General features: G+C 40.3%; 1 protein-coding gene across 1 annotated transcript in view; it reads right to left on the bottom strand.

Moving 5' to 3' along the window:
• The window catches only part of COL4A3 (collagen type IV alpha 3 chain), a 155,351-nt gene that overhangs the window by 30,944 nt on the left and 103,419 nt on the right, over positions 1-20,988 (bottom strand). Inside the window, exons 16-31 of the mRNA XM_052664371.1 lie at positions 20,645-20,689; positions 20,305-20,358; positions 19,379-19,420; positions 17,264-17,348; positions 15,787-15,822; positions 13,358-13,522; positions 11,708-11,800; positions 11,088-11,183; positions 9,307-9,377; positions 8,181-8,363; positions 5,882-6,050; positions 3,428-3,520; positions 2,310-2,411; positions 1,345-1,442; positions 621-771; positions 130-243 (exon numbers count right to left, since the gene is read on the bottom strand). Of these exons, the coding sequence (XP_052520331.1) occupies positions 130-243; positions 621-771; positions 1,345-1,442; positions 2,310-2,411; positions 3,428-3,520; positions 5,882-6,050; positions 8,181-8,363; positions 9,307-9,377; positions 11,088-11,183; positions 11,708-11,800; positions 13,358-13,522; positions 15,787-15,822; positions 17,264-17,348; positions 19,379-19,420; positions 20,305-20,358; positions 20,645-20,689 (1,597 nt within the window). The remainder of the gene's footprint in view (positions 1-129; positions 244-620; positions 772-1,344; positions 1,443-2,309; positions 2,412-3,427; positions 3,521-5,881; positions 6,051-8,180; positions 8,364-9,306; positions 9,378-11,087; positions 11,184-11,707; positions 11,801-13,357; positions 13,523-15,786; positions 15,823-17,263; positions 17,349-19,378; positions 19,421-20,304; positions 20,359-20,644; positions 20,690-20,988) is intronic.

The following is a 20,988-nucleotide window of genomic DNA, read 5'->3' as shown; positions in this document are numbered from 1 at the left end:
ATCACTTTTCCCACTGAACAGTGGTCAGGACTTGTTCCTGGACAGTTCTCATGTTAGGCAGCAAAGCTCAGAGTAGGAGTCTCCTGTCACTTGCCCAGCTGGTGATTGGTTTCAAGGGCCTTCCCCTACCTTGTTGCCCTTTCAATCCATTTAAGCCTGGAAGTCCTTGAGCTCCCCTGGGGCCCTCTGTGCACCTTCCCGGGGGTCCTCTTTCTCCAGGTGGCCCGGGCTTCCCTGGATCCCCTGCAAAAGAGAGTCCAAAACACAATAAGGTGCCAAACCCAGGGTCTTAGTACTGCTATTCCAGTCATTCTCCTATAACTTTCCCCCCGGAATGGAACTTATATTTTAGTGCCATTGATAGTACCATAATCCTATGTCTAATACAGAGGACACTGGTTAAAAGAAAAGAAGGAAGGAGGGAAGAAAGGGGGAACAAAGGTATGGCAGCAATGGAATGGAAAGTTGAATGGAAAAATAATTAAGCCTCCCGCATTCTATTTATTGAGCTAGAAGCTTGTTTGAGAAGAATTCTTCACTTGTAGAGCACTTACACACTCAAATGGCAGCATTGTAGCTGAGCTCACAGTGGAAAAAGGTAACCATACTTGCTATTGTACCTCGTGGTCCATCAAGCCCCCCAGTCCCTGGAACTCCAGGGAGACCCGGAAGTCCAGGGAGTCCAATTTCTCCATTTTCCCCAGCGCTGCCTCTTTCTCCTGGCAAACCTGGTGCTCCGGGTTCTCCAGGCATGGCTAGTCCTGGCTCTCCCTAGAGCACAAAAATGATGTTAGTTTCACTGCATCATGCTTTCAAATCCTTACTGACTATAGACTGGTCTTTAGAGCTTATTTACTTGAAAATAATATCTCCAAGATGGAGGTTCTACACCCCTTTTTGCATAGTCACCACCATTCCATCCACTTCCCTTTTTCAACTCTAGTTGCTGACTTTTAAAATAAAATTGTGCTTACTAATTCTTCCTGGCCTCCACTTTTTAAGAACACTCTGGAATTTTCTACAGTCTAGATATCTCTCCTTTTGATAGTTTTTCTCATAGCTATCCATGTTTGTTTCTAAAGTTCTCCCATTTTAAGAACTCTGAATGCTTCTGAAGATCAAGGAAGAAATAGAGAGGCAACTTGGTATTCTGACGCCTTCCATCTCCCTTCTAAAGGGGAGGAATAATTTAAAGAAACTTAAAAAAACCAGTATCTTGGTCATCTACAAATACATTGATAATTTCTGCCTACAGAGCATCCTGACTGGCAGGGGCATACAAACTGGCCAACTGTAATTGCCCCTCTACTCCCCCATATTAGCCTAATTTTAATTCTCCAAGACCTTGATTCCTGGGAGGCCTGGCTTTCCAGGTAAGCCTGGCTTTCCCATTTCTCCAGGACAACCTGGTGATCCTTTGGTTCCTGGAAACCCTTGGTCACCTAGAGAAAAAATAATAAAGGTTATAAGTCTTAAAAGAGCCTAAGCAGTAGCTCTCTCATCTTAAAGTGCTTTTGCAAGGCAAGCAGCCTTAGGTGTTTTCATGAAAGTTTGAAAAGTGAGAAAGACAACTGCTAAAAAAGTCAATTCCAAATTAGACTGCACTGGTTCCCAGTTTAAAAAAATTACCATCTGTAATTTTGTTGTTTAGAGCCACTAAATTCTGGCAATTCTAGTTTAAACCACTGATACTAATTGACAATTTGGCTGCCTTTTAAAAAAGGTATATCTCACATATAGTATACAGCCAAATGAATTTTTACATGGCTGTCTGATGTGAGCACTGACTCATCAGAAAAGACCCTGGTACTGGGAAAAATTGAGGGCAAGAGGAGATGGGGGCAAAAGAGGATGAGATGGTTGGATGGCATCATCAACTCAATGGACATGAGTTTGAGCAAACTCTGGGAGATGGTGAAGGACAGGGAAGCCTGGCATGCTACAGTCCATGGGGTTGAAAGAGTTGGACATGACTGAGTGACTGAACAACAGCAACGACAAAGTACAGGTATCTACTAAGAAGAAAGAATTCCTTACAATCCCACAATCAAAAAGAATCATTGTTACCATTTTGGTGAACTTCCTTCCAGTTTTTTTCTGTGCATTTAAAAAAATATGATTGAGATGAGATTGCATAACATGTGAATTCTTCCCTTTTTGCTTAAAATTATTGTAAGATTTTTTCCCCATTTAAAACTAGTGGAAAACATAATTTTTAAGGATTTAATGGATATTTTCTATGCTATTCATTACATGTGTTTACATTTTATAAATATCCACAATGTGTTTAAAATTTTTTGAAAACTTACCCTTCGGTCCAGGAGGCCCAGGGAATCCAATTCCTGGAATTCCTGGTTCACCATCAGGCCCCGGGAGACCCAGATCACATTCTCCTGTGGATCCAGGGATACCTTGAAAACACACAGACATCCATGTCGGCACCTTCCCTGTATCTTGCCATAAAACAAGATGTTTGTTTCTGCATTGTCCCAGACCTTTTTGGAAATTAAGAAATAATAACCCCAACTTCCTACCGATTCCTATCTAATGAGCTTATCTTTAGGAAGCACAAATAATTTTTTTTAAGTTTGTTGTTAATTGGAGGATAATTACTTTATAAATTGGGGTGGTGGTTTCTGCCTTACACCAGCATGAATCAGCCATAGGTATACACATGTCTCCTTCCTCTCAACTCTCCCTCCCACCCCCCACCCCATCTGACCCCTCTAGGTTGTCACAGCGCAGTGGCTTTGGTTCCCTGCATCATACAGCAAATTCCCACTGGCTGTCTATTTACATATGATGATGTACATGTTTCAATGCTACTCTCTCAAATCATCCCACCTTCTCCTCTCCCCACCGTGTGCAAAAGTCTGACCTTTATGTCTGCATCTCTTTTGCTGCCCTGCAAATAGGATCATCAGTACCGTTTTTCTGGATTCCATATATATGCATTAATATATGATATTGTCAATAATTTTGAACATATAATTTTACTTCTAAAATGAATTATTTTTTATATCTTGAACTATAGGCCCCTCTCCCCCCACCATGAATGTAATGTTAAGTTTTAGATGATGTTGGCCAAGAAATTAAGCTTTCAAATGAAGAAGCTATGGGAACTGTCCCAATCAACCATCAGTTCACATTGCTTGCTCCTCCACCAAAAATCCAGGAAGTCTGTTCTTCTCTCCAATCGCTCTTAAGGAATTGTACTGATTCTCTTTTGGAATCAGAAGTACTAATGGGAATAGTCCAGATAACCTCAAAGGACAACAGCAAGTCTCCTGTCTGTTAGTTTGTCCTGTGACCTGAGCTCTTTATTGGAGCCAATGAATCTATTTTCCTTCTAATGGGAAAGTTATAATCAGGAGAGTCAGGGTGCCATCTGTTCCCATGTACCAGACGTGGTAAAGGGGATACTCACCGGGTGGACCCCGGGGACCAGCACGGCCTGGAGGCCCAGGGGGTCCTGGGGGCCCTGGGACTGGTGTCGAAACACCAGTTTCTCCCTCAGGACCTTAAGAAAATTTACATCATAAGATTGGTTTGCATATTGAAGTTTTTATTTGTTCAGAAGGGAAAAACATAATTATAAGGGACTCATAAACATACCCCAAGGGATTTAAAAAATAATCTCTGCTTCCATAGGCTTCAAACCTAGCTTAAAGATGACCAGCTCATAGAAACTCTCTTATTCAACTGACAAATATTTATAAGCATCTGTTATTGGCTAAGCCTTGTTTTAGTTAATAGTCCAACATGCTGATCTATTAAAAGAGAACCTATTCTAAAAAAAATATTGATATATGGAATTCAGCCTAACTGCTAGTGAGTACTGGTAGGGTATTTACTTATTGGGTGACTAGTTTTCACAGGAAGACAGTATAGTTTACTGAATAAAGCACAAACTGAGGCTTGACAAGTTGAACTGGGCTTGAATCTTGGCCCTGCTCTTTGTAAGGTCTGTGAGCTTGGGCATGTTTTCTAATCCGAGTTCCTCATGTGTTGAAGAAATAATGACTGCCTCCCAGGTGAAGATTTGAGATAACATTCTGACCAAAGTGTGTGTGTGTGTGAAGTCCTTGCTTCAGTTGTGTCTAACTTTCTGCAACCCCAAGGACCATAGCCTGCCAGGCTCCTCTGCCCATGGCATTTCCCAGGAAAAATACTGGAGTGGGTTGCCGTGCCCTCCTCCAGGGGATCTTCCCAACCCAGGAATCAAACCTGGGTCTCCTGATTCTCACGCATTGCAGGCAGATTCTTTACTGCTGAGTTACTAGATAAGCCCTTTGAAAACAGTGGCCAATATTAAAACAATTTTTACTCATTAGAACAACCCATATATTCATATATTTATAGAAAATATGTTTATAGTAATGTGATGGGACAAATTTGATGATAATATATTTTATGACAATGGAGTCCTTCATTAAAATTCCCTTTGAAAGAACAGAGGAGGATTTGAAGATGCATTAGAAGAAGGTAAACATTCATTAAAGGGACAGATGGTAAATAATTTAGACTTTATGGTCCAGATGTGTCTCTGTTGAAATAACTCTGCTTTCCTAGTGTGAGAATAGTGAGGAACAATCTGTGTGCCAATAAAACTTAATAGGAAATACAACTTTTAGTGTCTATTGTATTGCCTATAATTTTCATGTCACAAAATATTATTCAAAAAATTTTTTCCAATAAATTGAAAATATAAAAACTACTCTTAGTTTGTAGACTATATACATAAGTAGGTGGTGGGCTGGATTTAGACTGTGGTCTGCTATAGTGTGCCAATCTTTGGATTAGAATATCAGCCTTAAAGTAAGGTGCAGGAGAAAATACTCTTATAGCTCATATAACCATATAACCATAAAATAAGCTTTACATATGTGTATGGACAGAAATGCATGCATGCAATTTATAATGTACTGTTGACCCTTAAACAACATGGGTTTGAACTGCAAGGGCCCACTTACTGGCAGATTTTTTTCAACAGTAAATATTAGAGTACTATACGACAGGCTAGGCTGAACTGCACAGATAGGGAGGAGCTGCACACAGAAAACCTAACCCTAAGTTATACACATGTAGTGTTGGTGCCCCTAACTCCCATATAGTGTTGTTCGAGGAATGTACCTATAAATGTATGCGAGTACTACAGGGGATACTGCATTCAAAATTTTATTCCTGGTGAGGGATGCTATGAAAAGATTTGGAGACCACTGGTATTGAATCACTAAAGTGATTTTAGAAGTAAAAAATTACCAGTGCAGCATTACTTAACACTGTCAGTAACAGGAAATTCTCCTTTTCAGCCATGTTTTCCACCATGGGTGAACATGAGGGTCCAGTCCTTCCTGAATATCACAGCTATGTTCAGTACACATAGATCCCAAAGTTAATGGCACTTCACGACTATTATCAATACAACTTTTCTTCATTTGCCTTAGATATTTTGAAGTTTTATTCATAAATCATTTATGAGGTTATGGATCAAAAAGAACAAATTGCAATGACATGAGTGGGCCCTGGGGTAGGAAGAGGCTTCTCAAGGTCAGTCCTACAGGTTTCTGCCTCCCCTTTGTTTGTCATAACTGACTTCCACTCATCTCTTAGGATCTATTCATTCCATTTATCTATATCAGGAATGGATATAGACTATTCCTAGGAAATTTCAGCTGCGTTGCCCAGTAGCATTGCTCAGTAACGTTGCTCTCTACCACAGCCTCCATGTTCTTTCCCAGAGTCTACAAGTTGACACAGTCTTCTTATTAGAAGTAAGTTTCTATATATTCATAGTCTTGGGGGAGTTATATTCCCTCTAGCTCTAGGAACCATCAACCCACTCCACAGGAAAACAGGACTGGAAAGAAAACTAACCAACCGGCTTCTCCAGGTGGTCCAGGGGCTCCAGGAAGTCCTTGGGCTCCCTTTGGACCAGGCTCTCCCTGTGGTCCATAGTCTGATGGTCCAGCCGGTCCTATGGGTCCTGGGGACCCAGGGATACCAGGATCCCCTGGAAGACCTGGGTCCCCCTTCTCACCGCTCAGGGCCTGTATCAATAGGAATATGTTTGGATAGTGATTCTTCCAGTATCTCCTTACGCAGTCTCACAAGAATATGAATACCAGTTAGGTCATCATTGAGAAGATCCTGAATTAAAAGGCAGTTGTTACTGAAGGCATTGTTTCTAAAATAAGCACTGAATGATGTCTGTTGTTTCCTGCCTTTTGGGATCCAGCAACATGTCATTAACTCTCTCAAGTCCCACTTGAGATGTCCTACAATGGGATGCTATGCATGTAACAGCCCAGAAAACTCAGCTCAAATTGGCCAACGATGCAAATGGCATCAGAGTTGACATTCATGTTAATGTCACATTTCTAAAATAAGCCCAGTACAACAAATCATCATTTGATTGGTTTTCACCAGGTCTCTTCATTACAGAGGAGATATTGAGTCTGTATTAAGTTTTGCTTAAATCTTTTGTTGTTGTTGTTAATTTCATCATCTCTAGCTTTGAAAATGAGTCGTATCTTTTAAAGTTGAATTTGACAAAATAACCAAAGTTCCTCTTTCTCCCCAAGTGAAAATGAAAGTGTTAGTCACTCAGTTGTGGCTGAATCTTTGCGACCCCATGGACTGTAACCTGCCAGGCTCCTCTGTCCATGGGATTCTCCAGGCAGGAATAATGGAGTGGGAAACCATTCCCTTCCACAGGGGATCTTCCTGACCCAGGGATCAAACCCAGGTCTCCCACATTGCAGGCAGATTCTTTACCCTCTGTGCCACTAGGGAAGCCCATCTGACTGGACTTTCATTGTTCAATGTCAACAGGTGGCTAAGTAGTCCCTCTTTTATGACGGCAGGGTGTAAGACTCAAAACAGCTCCTTGATACTCCCTTACTTTCTGGGACATAATAAGAACTAATAAAAATAGGGAGATGCAAATAGGAGCATGATATGGACTGTATTGGGCTTCCCTGCAGGCTCAGATGGTAAATAATCTGGCTGCAGTGCAGGAGACCCAGGTTTGATCCCCAGGAAGGGAAGATTCCCTTGGAGAAGGGAACGCCAACCCACTTCAATATTCTTGCCTCGAGAATTCCATGGACATAGGAGCCTGGCAGGCTACAGTCTACAGGGTCGCAAAGAGTCGGACACAAATGAGTGACTATCACTTTCACTTTCTTGGACTGTATTAAGACTAGAACAAAAGAATTCTGTACTCCAGCTCTTTTTAAGCATAACTACCACCTTGGAGGGACAGCTGGCAGTTTGCCAAAGATGAATCTGAAACACTGACACTGCTAGCTGCTCTGGCCAAAGAGGGTTTTGTACACAAAAAGATGTAGGAAAGATTGCATATCATTTCTACATTTGGGGAGTCAATTCATATTCTCATATTAAAGGGTTTGTGAATGAAGCTTTATTTTTTTTTTCATTTTTTTTTAATTTTAAAATCTTTAATTCTTACATGTGTTCCCAAACATGAACCCCCCTCCCACCTCCCTCCCCATAACATCTCTGAAGCTTTAAATTGTTTCCAAGTTTCCCTGTTCAAGGTAGAACACTTTTGATTGGATGACACTGATAAGCCTTGGACATGCTGGGTAGCATGCCTTGTGAACCTCTCAGATATATGTGATAAGTGGTCAGCCTCTGCCTCATTGACATTTAAAAATAAAGCTCAGTAAGAACTTCTCACTTGAACATGTGAGAGATTCTATACATGAAAAGACAGGATTTATACAAGCTTAAATACTGTAAATGACAACACTTTAGATTTTTTTGACTACACTAAATATTTTGTCCTTTTGGCATTTATTTTTACTTAAAAGAATGAACAATGTTCCCAAAATACTGACTAAAACTTTCTGTTACTAATCATTTTCTGAACTTCCCTATAAACTCATTTGATACAAATGTGGAATTATTACTTGTGTATGAGACAAGATCATTGTCAATGTGGAATTTTATTTGGGCTGAAAAATTATTGAGAAAAAAAGATATTGAGTGCTACATATTTATTTTGTCAAAATACTATAAATATTTGCTCTGGTTTGAGGGATGAACTGTGCTGAAAGACCAATAATTTTTTGAAACGAGATCAGCTGATGTCTTAACTTTAGAGCCCTTCATTTAGAAGGAAGGTAATTTGGAAAAAGTTGCTGGGTACCAACCGGTTCTCCTTTAGGTCCTGGTAATCCTTTCACTCCCGGAGTCCCAGGAATGCCATCCAAGCCCTTTCTTCCAGGATGTCCTCTGAGTCCCGGATCCCCTGGGGCACCCACTTGTCCCTCTGGCTGAGATGTTTCACCTTTTTCTCCTTTAAGTCCCGGCTGACCCTGAGCACCTGGGAATCCCTAGGATAGTACAGAAATGTCTGCATTACATTGGGTACAGTTGTTCTTATCAATCTTAAAAAAATGTCAGTAAGAACTTTTCAATTTGAATGAACATGAATTATTTTCCAGACACTTTCTTTGACCCACAAGTATGTCAAGCTTTTTAGCTTTATTTTTACTTCCAAAACCGTAAAAAAATTCAGTTAGTATATTTCAATGCAACGTCTATAATAATATAATTCAATATGATGCCATTATTATCATAAGTCAGATTATGTTTGAATACTGGTAAATTTTAATATGTATCCATGGATAATTTGATTCAAATACATTTATCAAAATATTACTTTCTGGTTTTAAATTTTTAATGATTTTATTGAGGGATCTTCCTGACCCAGGGATCAAACCCAGGTCTCCTACATTGCAGGCAGATTCTTTCACTGTCTCAGTCACCAGGGAAGCCCCAAAATATGTATCCCTGGATAATTTGATTTAAATGCACTTATCCAAATATAACTTTCTGATTTTAATTTGTTAACAATTATATTGAAGTATAATTTAAATATCATAAAATGAATCCTTTGTAAGACTACAACTCAATGATTTTTAGTAAATTTACCCATTGTGTTGCGATCGTCACAATCCAGTGTTAAAACTTTTCTATCACCCCTCCAAATTCCCTCAGATCTACTTGCTGTCCATCCCTGTTCCCAACCTCAGCCTCAGGCAACCACTGACCTACTTTCTGTCTCTGATACCGTTTGAAATGATGATAAATTCATGAATTCACTCATTCATTCACACATCATTCATTAATTCATCCAATCCAAAAGTATCAACTAAGTGCTTCACTATTAAGTAAGCTTCCTTCTGAGGCACCAAACCTGTATGGACAGCAACCATTATCTCCAGAGTGCTCCAAATTGAACCTAAATAAAGCTTCAAAACTATGAAATCTTACTGGAAATCCTGGAAGACCAGCACTTCCTGGGGACCCTGGGCTTCCTTTAATGCCAGCTGCCCCTGGTTCTCCTGCAAAGCAGTAAATTATTAAGTAGTCATTGAACACAAACTTGGAGTAGCCAGGGTAATGCAGTGTGTGAGGAAAATAGGGTGTTTTCTTCTGAAGAAAGAAAATTTCTATCTTAAAACACACAGTGGAGGATGACAATGGGAGTTAAAAAACTGGAAAAAGAGTTAATGTTCAAAATAAGTACTCAAATTTTAGCTTCCTAAAATTCTTGTCTTTATAATTTTAAGGAATACATTGTTTTCTAATGATAAAAGTAATGGATGTTCATGGTAAAAAAATTATACTGAAAGAAGAGAATAAGAATCATGCATAAATCTACCACCAGAAGATAATATTCACTAAAATTTTCATGTGTATTACTCATAAAATTTTATATCTGTAAATGCATAGGGGTTTATACTATACTTTTTTGGTGTCATACCATGCATATGTCAATAAATATGGATTTATAGCTTCACTTTAAATGGCTGTAGCTTATTGTGTGGATATGCGTGTGCACGTGTGTGTTTAGTTGCTCAGTTGTGTCTGACTCTTTGTGACCCCATGGGCTGCAGCCCACCAGGCTCCTCTGTCCATGGGATTCTCCAGGGAAGAATGCTGGAGTGGGTTGCCAGATCATTTATTCAGCAAACAGCTATTTTTAGACATTTAAGATTTTTTTTGACATGGACCATTTTTAAAGCCTTTATTGAATTTGTTACAATATTGTTTCTGGTTTATGTTTGGCTTCTTTGCCTGAGATACACGTGGGATCTTATCTCCTGGACCAGGGATCAAACTCACCCCTTGAATTGGAAGTCAAAGTCATAACCACTGGACCACCAGGGAAGTCTCTATTTTCAGATGTTTGAATTGTTTTATTCAATTTTAGCTGTTGTAAGCAGTCCTATGATAAATACCCCATATTTAGTTCTACAAATTTAACCAATGATTTCCTTTACAATAAATTCCTAAAAGTGTACCTCCAGGTCCGAAGAGGTAAAAACCTTTCTGAGGCTCTGGATATGTGTTGCTAAATTGCATTTTGCTGTACAACTGTATAGTTCCTCTGGGTATTTAAATATTTCAGTAAAGAGGATCCCTGTAGAGGGTCTTTTGGATGGATCTAAGGTCAGTTTATTAACAAATGTTTATCATATTTTATTTTATGCAAGATTTGAGTCAGGAGCATTCTTTTATAGTAATCAAAACAATTTTACCATTTATGCATCTTCTTTAAGCTATAGCTGTAGTTCCTCAAACATAAGGAAACCAAGGAAAATATAGCAATGCAACTGGCTGGGCAGCAGCAATGAGCTGCCCACCTGCATCTCAAGCCTTGGGTCAGAGATGACTCTGGGGATGCAGGAAAACTATGATAGCTTTCCTTTTGTTCCTTCTCTCCTCTTTTCCTTTTGGTTTTTTACCATTTTCCCCCAGAGACGTGGGTACCAACTAGCAGCTGCAGAAAAATACTTCCCCTGTTCTTTGCCCCATCCTTTCTGCTCAGGCTTGTCTCAGGTAGTCAGCAACTAAAATGCAATAGAGGGAAATGCCATGTTTTATGGGGTTTTTGGCTTTCTTTATGTTAACAGAGTGTGTTTTTGAAGGTTTCCCTCCAAATTCATGTAGACCACATCCTGACATTGAGCAATCGGATGTCTTTTTTTTTTTCTGTCCAGTGAGCAGAGCCTTTTAGTACTTGCAAAGACACTTGGGAACTGTCCTACCTTGGAATCCTTTTTCGCCTTCTAACCCTGGCAATCCAGGGGGGCCTGGAGACCCTGGGACACAAGGACACTGTGTGCACAGGAGGCCTGGCTCCCCTGCAATGAGAACACACTTGCGTCACTCAAAACCCCACTCACAAACCCACACCAAGTCCTCAGAAAGGACTGAAATTTTCCAACCACATGATTATTTATTACATCTAATTTTTTTCATGTAGTGAAAAGTATGTATGCATTCATACATATCTAGGACATGTATAGTCATAAAAAATAATTCATCTATTATATCTGCTTATTGTATCTGAGGGGTGTTTTTTTTTTTTTTGCATTATAGAAAGGAAATTCGAAGAGCCCAGTAACAAACATTTACTATCTCAGTTTTTCTCTCCTTGAGTGCGGGATAAAACTCACATGCTAGGAACAGCCAATGATTTATTGCACAGGGGCTAAATAAATGATTGATTTCCAGAGAAATAAATACTATTAGGTAATCCTTTTGGAAAAGAAGCCATCTGTGACTATCTGCAATTGGGGTCACTGTCTCTGGGAAGTATAAAATAAGTGATGATACAGGTGATGAGAATGACTCATTCTGACCGAACATCACCGACTGAACTAACCTTTGGGTCCACCGACTCCTGGGATACCTGGCGACCCTATGTGGCCTGGAAGTCCACCAACTCCAGGTGGACCTTCGCGAAAAACAATACCACCTGCAAAGAGACAACACCAAAGCTAATTTAAGTATTTTTTTCAATTAGCAAGTGTTTTAGTAATGTCTTTATTTTATATGCATTTTCCCATCTCTGTTTTGCAAGTTGAGTCTTGTGAAAGTAATCTGTAACTGAAAAGACTGACCAGCTTTCCTTTCACATCACATATGAGATTTTTTTTTTTTTTTAAATAAGGATGCAGTTCTATTGCAGGTGCCCCGGGTTCCAGATTCTGACTTGAACATTCCTGAGCTTCAGGCTTCAAGAGTTATGCACATCAGGCTTGTCATCAATAAAATGAGGACACAAAACCTACATTTGGAAAAAAAACCCAGAGGCCTAAGAGTCCTGACACATAGCGAAGCATTTTAGTTTAGTTTTGCTTTGTTTTCCAGACTCACTCCTTAACTTAACAGATTTGTTCTTATACATTACGCCTATTAATAGGATAATTTCTCAGATGGTTGTTAGCCTAGAGGAAAGCTTTTATTTATTATTTATTTAGACTGTTCAGCTTATCAGATCCTAGTTCTCCTGAGCAGGGATTGATTCTGGGCCACAGCAGTGAAAGCGTCAAATCCTAACCACTAGACCACCAGGGAACTCCCTTTATTTATTTTTTAATATTGCTCATATAACTAGGTACTTAACCAAATTTCTTTATTAAGTTTTCCAGATTATTTTCTTAATTTTTTATGTTTTAATAATATTGTCTATAAATAATGATTCCTCGTTTCTTAAAAAGATCTCTGGAAGATTCTTAAGGCTAGTAGGAGGGCTGAGTATAAAACAAGACCTCCTAGGTACTTGCCAGGAAAGGCATTTTAAAATACATGGAGTGATCTGTATGTTCTTGAGGTTCTATACTCCTATCAACTGACACATATTGTGAAGTGGCTCTGTCATAGGATGGGGAGAAAAGGACAACTTCATCAGAACTTCCAGGTACCATTTTGCATCCTCTGGGCGGCAGCTCTGTGGTTTCTGATCCACTTGGCAGCATCTTGCCTCGGTTCACGTTGCTCACCTGTAGTTTCCTGCTCTGGGGCTTTCCTGCTGATGCCAAGGCATGGGATGCCCTGGAAGCCATAGAAAAAGAGTCTGGAAGTGTGTGTGTGTGTGTGTGTGTGTGTGTGTGTGTGTGTGGTGGTGGTGGTGGCGGTGGTGGTGGTAGGGTGTTAGTCCTATCCCTGGAGAAACTTTGGCCTCTCGGTCCCCAGGAAAAGTTTATCCTGAGACAAAGTTATACAGCTTCTTGGAAGATAGTCTCCAGGGACTAACAAGACGTTGCACTTGGCCTAGGCCAATGTGATAACAGTTACTCCTTCTCTGCTCCACTCCTCTGTCCCTGCCTCCCTCTCCGTCTTCAGGCTACTGCTGGGCTGATCTTGCCAAGCAGTCATGCTTTCACAGCAGCTAATAAAATGAAACACCAGTGGAAGGATAACACCTAAGGTCCACATGGATGGCCAAGCTGCATGTAAGGCTCATTGCCCCAGTGGGGACACCTCTGTCATTGGGCATTGCACACAGAAGGGCGCCATGAAGCATCTTTACCTGGTGGGCCTGGAGGTCCCGGGAACCCCACAGGACCTGGAGAACCAGGACGGCCGGGGAACCCCGGAGGCCCTGCTGCAGTCTTTCCTGGGGGCCCTTGCTCCCCTTTACTTCCTTTCACACCGGGTACTCCAGGGGCTCCGCGGAGGCCAGGCCTTGATGACCCTTGGAAAAAATAATCATTTATTGTATTGAAAAAGTTCCCCCTGATTAACATATGCATTTCAATTGCAAAAGTGAGATAGTCTTGTAAACGCTGTACAATCGAAAAGTATATAGAGCATATGAAACAAAGTGAATTTTCTTTCCTCCCTCACCTGTGACCTGGTTCAACTATCACAATACAGCAGAGCTTAGACCACTCCATTCCCACAAGGTAACTTACATGCTTTTTTACAAGGGAATGAAACAGAAGTTGGGATTCACTGTAGTCTCTTGATTCAAAAGGATTTCAGGAGAAATTACTCAATACATGCTAAATATTTTGTAATTTTTTTTTTTTAGAGACTGCTGCTGCTGCTGCTGCTGCTGCTACTAAGTTGCTTCAGTCGTGTCCGACTCTCTGCGACCCCATAGATGGCAGCCCACCAGGCTCCCCCGTCCCTGGGATTCTCCAGGTAAGAACACTGGAGTGGGTTGCCGTTTCCTTCTCCAATGCATGAAAGTGAAAACTGAAAGTGAAGTCGCTCAGTCGTGTCCGACTCTCAGCGACCCCATGGACTGCAGCCCTCTAGGCTCCTGCATCCATGGGATTTTCCAGGCAAGAGTCCTGGAGTGGGGCGCCATTGCAAGGTGCCTATCTTTCAGTGTCTCAAATAAAAAAAAGAGAGAAAACTGTAATTGAACTTTTGTTGTTGTTGTTTAGTTGCTAAGTCATGTCCAACTCTTTTGCAACCCCGTGGACTATAGCCCACCAGGCTCTCTGTCCATAGGATGTCCCAGGCAAGAATAACGGAGTGGGTTACCATTTCCTTCTCCAGGGGATCTTCCTGATCCAGGGATAGAACCCACATCTACTGCATCGGCAGGAGGATTCTTTACTACTGAGCCACCAGGGAAGCCGATTTGAAGTTTATTTCTGCCAGTTGTCTTGTGTGCTGTGTGCTAAGTAGCTTCAGTTGTGTCCAACTCTTTGCCATCCTATGGACTGTATCCCTCCAGCCTCCTCTGTCTGTGGAATTCTCCAGGTAAGAATAGTAGAGTGGGTTGCCACTTCCTGTTCCAGGGGATCTTCCTGACCCAGGGATCAAACCCACATCTCCTGTGTCTCCTGCATTCCAGGCAGATTCTTTACCAGTGAGCCACCTGGAAGACTACTGGAAGGTGCTCTTTCTTAATATTGGGTCAGACCTCTAAAATCCCCATTTACATCATTTCACCTTCAAGAAATACCTGCTGTTAAGAGTTTGGTATATATTTTTCCATGTATATGCAAGTACACATTATATGTATACATTTTTTCTTTTCTTTTACAATAAAATCATAATATACATATAGTCCTTAACTCTCTTTAATCTTAATTCATTGTCAAAATTATTTTTAAAATATACAGCATAGTATAGAGAAAAAATGAAATATAATCAATGCAAGGGTTTATCAAATCTTTGCTATTTTGTTCTTGCTTTGTTTCCTTTTTACAAGATGACCCATTACAGAATGCCAGTTAAAATTGAGGCCGCTGTGGTTAATCCTTAATTAACATCCTTGACCCTATTCTTCTTCCTCTTTCAAGAGGCAACCACTCTAATGATTCATGAATATTTTTACACTTTACAGAATTTTGTATGTACCACAAACAATATATGTTAAAATACAAAAACTGTAATCTATGTATCCTTAGGCAACTTGTGATATGTTATGAAAACTATCACTTTAACCAACCTAATTGCCACAAAATTAATGGTTTTCTTTCTCTGTGCCTTCTTCTGAGTTTCAAGCCTCCTGCTCCCACACCGAAGTCACTGCCTGACAGTTAAAAATGCGTGCGTGCTAAGTCTCTTCAGTTGTGTCTGACTCTGCAGTCATGTGGACTGTAGCCCCCAGGCTTCTCTGTCCATGGAATTTTCCAGGGAAGAATACTGGAGTGGATTGCCATGCCCTCCTCCAGGGGATCTTCCCAGCCCAGGAACTGAGCCGGCGTCTCTTACATCTCCTGTGTTGGCAGGCGGGTTCTTTACCACTAGTGCCACCTGGGCAGCTCAGTAGTAGTTAAAACTGCTCAGAAGTAAAAAAGAGCATTTTTATATCACTTTGTGTCGGTTTTCCTCCCTTTTCCCCTGAAGGTCCCAGAAAGCTAATGATGAAGTTGGAAACAATTGTATATCAATTAATGAAACATCACTCTTATGTAAATAATGCAAACTCATTAGAAAGCAGCATGTTTTCCTTTTAATAGTATTTGTATTGGTATCTGAGAAACACGTACATACCAGGACTTCCAGGGGTTCCAGGGGGACCACTGGGACCTGAGGACACATAACCGTAATTGTTTACAAAGATAGAAATATCCCCTCCTTCCGTTGTTGAAATCTTAGATGGCAATATAATGATAATTACCAATACAGTTTTCATACTTTGCCTCTACTCTCACATAAGTAAGCATGAGAAAAGTTCAGTCGTTTAGACAAACTGCGAAGAAGAAACTAAGTTCATCTTAGATGTCTAACACTCAAAAACAGGGAGGGGGCGGAGTAGGGGATTAAGGGACAAGAATTACTATGTATAAAATACACAAACAATAAGGACATATTGTATAGCACAGGGAAATACAGCCATTATTTTTTAATAACTTTACATGGAGTATAACCTACAAAAGTATTGAATCACTATGTTGTACACCTTAAACCAATATAATATTGCAAATCAACTATACTTTTTTTTAAAAAAGTAAATTATAGTGCTTTATCATCTTCAGATAACTCAACAGACATTTCCTAAGAGCTTTTCTGTGTTTGGCACTTTTCTGGGATGATTCAGAGGCCAGAAGGTCAAATAGCTGAAATTGTCAACAACCTCAAGTTTGGCCTGGATCCATCTCAGATCACTTATAGCTACAACACCGAGTAGGGTTCTAACTCTTTGACGTATATTAGTAATTTGTAGTGAGCGTATCAGATTTTTTAAACCTGTGTCTAATAATTATCTGTCCATTTGTTTAAAACAATGAGAATTTCTACAGATTTAAATAAAATTCTCCTTTGAAATCTTATTTATAGCAATCATTTTTCTGGATCAGTGGTTCTCAAGCCTGCTACACATTAGAATTAATCTAAGGAGCTTCTATGACCTGCCAGTATCCAGGGCCCTCCTCCAGGCAATTACATCAGAATCGTGGGGAAGAAATGGGGACATGGTTCTTATTCAGCAGTTCTTGGGGATTTCAATGTGCAGTGAGATATAAGAGCTTATTAGCCAAGATCATCTCAACACATCAAAAGGGACAGAATATAAGTCAATGTGACTTTAATTCATGGTCCTGGAAATCAGGAACCAAGGGCTTCAGTTCCTTCTTGTCCCTATTTGTGTAGATTTGCTCAAATGAGAGCTGTTCGGGGCTCCGTTTTCTCTTCTGTAATCCCTCTGGGACTGCTGGTTTTGGACACTCCCTCTCCCTGCCCTCTGGCTATGTTAGTGTCTTCCTATCAGATATGAATGTTATGTTTAAAGATACTAAATTATGCAAAAAGATAAGCAGTTACTGTCTACTATATACCACCTAAGGAATTTTTTTAGGAAAATATGAAAATTAGGAAACATCAAAAAATACCACCACCTATGAACATTAGGAGACTGCCCCTTTCCTCTTGCAAATTCTAGGTCTACAAACACATGTCCTGAAACACATTTTGCCATGAATGAAAGACACACGATGATCAGCAAATGCTTTAGGAAGAAAATTATTCTCACCCTGTGGGCCACGAGCTCCCTTTGGCCCTGGTAGGCCTGGAATTCCTCCATCTCCCTTTTCCTGGTATGTGTCATAATATTCTGTCTTAAAGGAAAATGAAATTGAAAAAAAAAAGATAGCTATTTATGGTAACTTGCCAAATACAATTACTTCAATTTCTTATTTTTTGACTAAAATGATACTTTCCTTATTTTCCTGAATTCACAGGCTTATGTGTTAGAAAAACATGGCAGGTAGATATACGGGATGGATAAATTTAAAAGTTAAACCTGGTATCATGACAGTGCATATTTCATGGGCTTTCGTTTAGAAATACATTTTATGATGTAGCCCAAATCATATACACACTCTTAAATATACCTATACATATCTATATATGTGTGAGTATGTATATAGAAATTAAAGTTTAAAAAAAAAGAAATTAAAGTTTTACAAAAGAGTAACTTCTTACAACATATGATCAACTCTGATATTTTTTATTCTAGTCTATTTCATTTTTTAAAAATGCTTGCCGTGTGGACTAAATTTATTTCAAAGTACATTGGGATGTATACGTCAAAAAAATACTTCATTGTTTCTCTAAATTTCAGGACAGCATTGATTTTTAGACAAATGTTTCCTTAGTCCAAGGACTGAGGATTATTAGTATTTCTGAAGTGATCAATGGACCTTCTGCTCATTTCCTTAACCATCTCCTTCCAAAGCAGAACTTCCTCTGAAGTCAATAGAAGCTGCAGAACTATGTGGAATTGAGCATTAAAAAAAACAAGATGGAAATATAAAAGTTTTTAAAAATTTTTTCATACTTTGCATGGGGCCCATTAGCTTACTGACTTGTTTAAAGAACTACAACAAGAACTTTGTAGTTAAAACTGTATGCATAAAGTGAAAAAAAAAGAATTCATAATAATAATAGTAGTAACAGTGCAATAAACTCCTCCATCATAAAATCCATCAAGATATGTATGTACCTGCCAAGTATTGGCAAAGTACTTTCACAAAATAGCGTTTCATTTTCCCAGCAACCCCTTAAAAGGATCTTGGGATTGTCATCTGAATCATTTGCTTGCAAGGTAAAGAAGCTGATCTGGGACCCTCCTTCAGTTACTGAGTTAACTTACTTGGCCTGGGGGGTCTGGGAACTGCATTTGTAGGAGGACACAAACACACTCCCCCAGTGACTCCTCTGCCACCAGGGACCTTTCTGTCACACCTGCAGGTCTTAAACGGGAGTTCTGCTCTGCACTCTGAGTGTGAGAACCACCGTCATTTGAGGCAACAAAGGAAGGTACTGGAACTCAGAGCCTGGGTCCCATTCACACTCATCTCCTCAAGCTACAGAGTCACTATATACAGCGTGGCCACCCTGTTGCCAGGAACTGATGGACATCAAATCCATGTCCACACAGGAAGGAGAGATCACCTGCCTCTAAGGAGCTTAAAAGTGAAAGCGTTAGTTGCTGAGTCATGTCTGACTCTTTGCAACCTATGGAAGATAGCCCACCAGGCTCCTCTGTCCATGGAATTCTCCAGGCAAGAATACTGGAATGGGTTGTCATTCCCTTCTCCAGGGGATCTTCCTGATCCAGGGATCAAATCCGGGTCTCCTGCATTGCAGGTGGATTCTTTACCATCTGAGCCACCAAGGAAGCTTGGGCTAGGGTCATTGGTTTTTGCAGGCCCTGAATTAGACCCAAAGTTGAGCTTCTGCTGCCTCATAGTTCAGGGCTGTCACAACAGGGCCCAGAAGGTGAAGTCCTTCTCCCACACACCCAGGACCTGAGCTGTCCTTCACTGCTGCCTTCCTATGCTACTCAAAGGTGCAGGATGACTCAGGCCGGGCCTGTTTGAACAAAGGCTTTTTCTTCTCTGCAGCCCAGGATGGGCATTGCCAGTGCATTCCAGGGACCAAGTAGGACTAGATAAAAATATTTGTCCATTATCAAATGGACAAATAATGACAATAGCTATTTTTTTTGCCCTGAATTGATAAAAAGGTAAATATTATCATCTCTATCATTAGCAGTTAATAAGGGACACTGATTCAAAATTTCCTTGATATTTGGAAAGACTTGATCACACATAACATTAATATTGTCCTTCATTACACTTACTGGACCACGAAATCCTGGAGGGCCAGAGTCTCCTTTCCACCCCTGTATTGAAAGACAGTTACAAATTATGAGCACACTAATCAAAAGTATTCACATGTTAGGTATACTTAGAAATAAAAATGCATAGTTAAACAAATCTATGCTAAAACTGATGTTATTTCTATGAAATGTTCAAGTCAAATTAGCATGAAAGGGATATTGACTTTTGATTATTTTCCTGGAAGGTCATATCTGAGGCAGAAATCCTATCTACAAGGTCTGGAAGAAGTGGCTCTGTTCTCTAGGTTTCCTCCACATCACTCCCTTCAGAGGATGTTTGCATTGTTGCATGCTCTCCCTGTTCACACAGGGAAGCCAGGCCATGAGTTGTAGGCAATTCCCAGTGTCCCAGCTACTGTCCACCTCTCTTACTGAAGAGGGCATTCCAGAATTCTACAGAAAGCCATAATATCATAGGATAAAAATCTTGACTCTGGATAAATATACCTATATAGCAAAATTATTTGAAATCTGTAATGTGTTGTCAGAAATAAATTGATGTGAAACACAGTCCACAGTTCACCAATGATGACCATTCAGTTCATCGTGACCCAGGTTGCGACTCACAGGGTTCAGACCATGCTTGACCTCCGATGAGCCGATACTTCTTCCAATCACAAGTCGCTTCCAACTCCTTCCTCATGGGAAGCTGAAATCTCACTGGTCCTAAGCCAGCTTCCACTACATAGAACAGGTTTAACATCTTTCCCTTCAAGTGTTTAAATAAAGCCGCCACAGCTCTCCTTTCTTCTTTACAAATATGCTGAGGTGTTTTAGCGGACTCTGACTGCAGCTCTTTGCACTGAGTTTCAGGATGTGGGGAGGAAAATGGTGAGAAAACCCAACCAATAATAAAAGCTGAAAGCAGATGTCAGGAAGGGAATTACCTTAATGCCATCTTCACCCCTTAACCCAGGGAAACCCTTGTCGCCTTTGGCTCCCTAAGAGAAGAGCAAAGTGAAGAGATCAGAAGACACACTGGTAATCAATTTCTTCTGCAGCAAGCAAAATGCTTTAAACTCCTTTTTAGGGGGGAAAAAAGGGTGTTCAGATGACCTCTCTCCACCGAGAGGGTGGAACACTAATAGGGCATGCGTACTCAGCCGCTCAGTTGTTTCCGTCTCTGCAGTCCCATGGACTGTAGCCCACCATGAGTGACTCTCAGAAACCCTCTTGGTCTAATAGGACTGACTTTCATTACATCAATGGACCAAGTCACGTCTTTACCTCAGTGCCAGGGAAACCAGGGGCACCATCTTTTCCAGGCTTTCCCTAAAACAAAAACAAAAGAAAAACATGTAATTTATGGGTACTTTAGTAAACACGAAAAGCTTAAATGATACGATCTCTTGATCTTCGGCAAGAAAGCCTAACTGAGGTTTCCCTCAGTTATTAGAAGGAAAGACTATTACTTGCAGAACTGACAAAGACCTTGTTCTGCCAGGAAAGGCAGAAGCCAGTCAGACTGGGAAGTTAGAGAGGGTCATGGGATTCTCCAGGCAAGAGTCAGACATGACTGAAGCAACTTTGCACACATACACTATTCCATTGTATATAGGTACCACATCTTC

The sequence above is a fragment of the Budorcas taxicolor genome, chromosome 2 (assembly GCF_023091745.1).
Source record: "Budorcas taxicolor isolate Tak-1 chromosome 2, Takin1.1, whole genome shotgun sequence".
NCBI classification, from domain to species: Eukaryota; Metazoa; Chordata; class Mammalia; order Artiodactyla; family Bovidae; genus Budorcas; species Budorcas taxicolor.
Note: the sequence above shows the minus strand (reverse complement) of the source record. Positions and strands in the feature narration are given on the sequence as shown.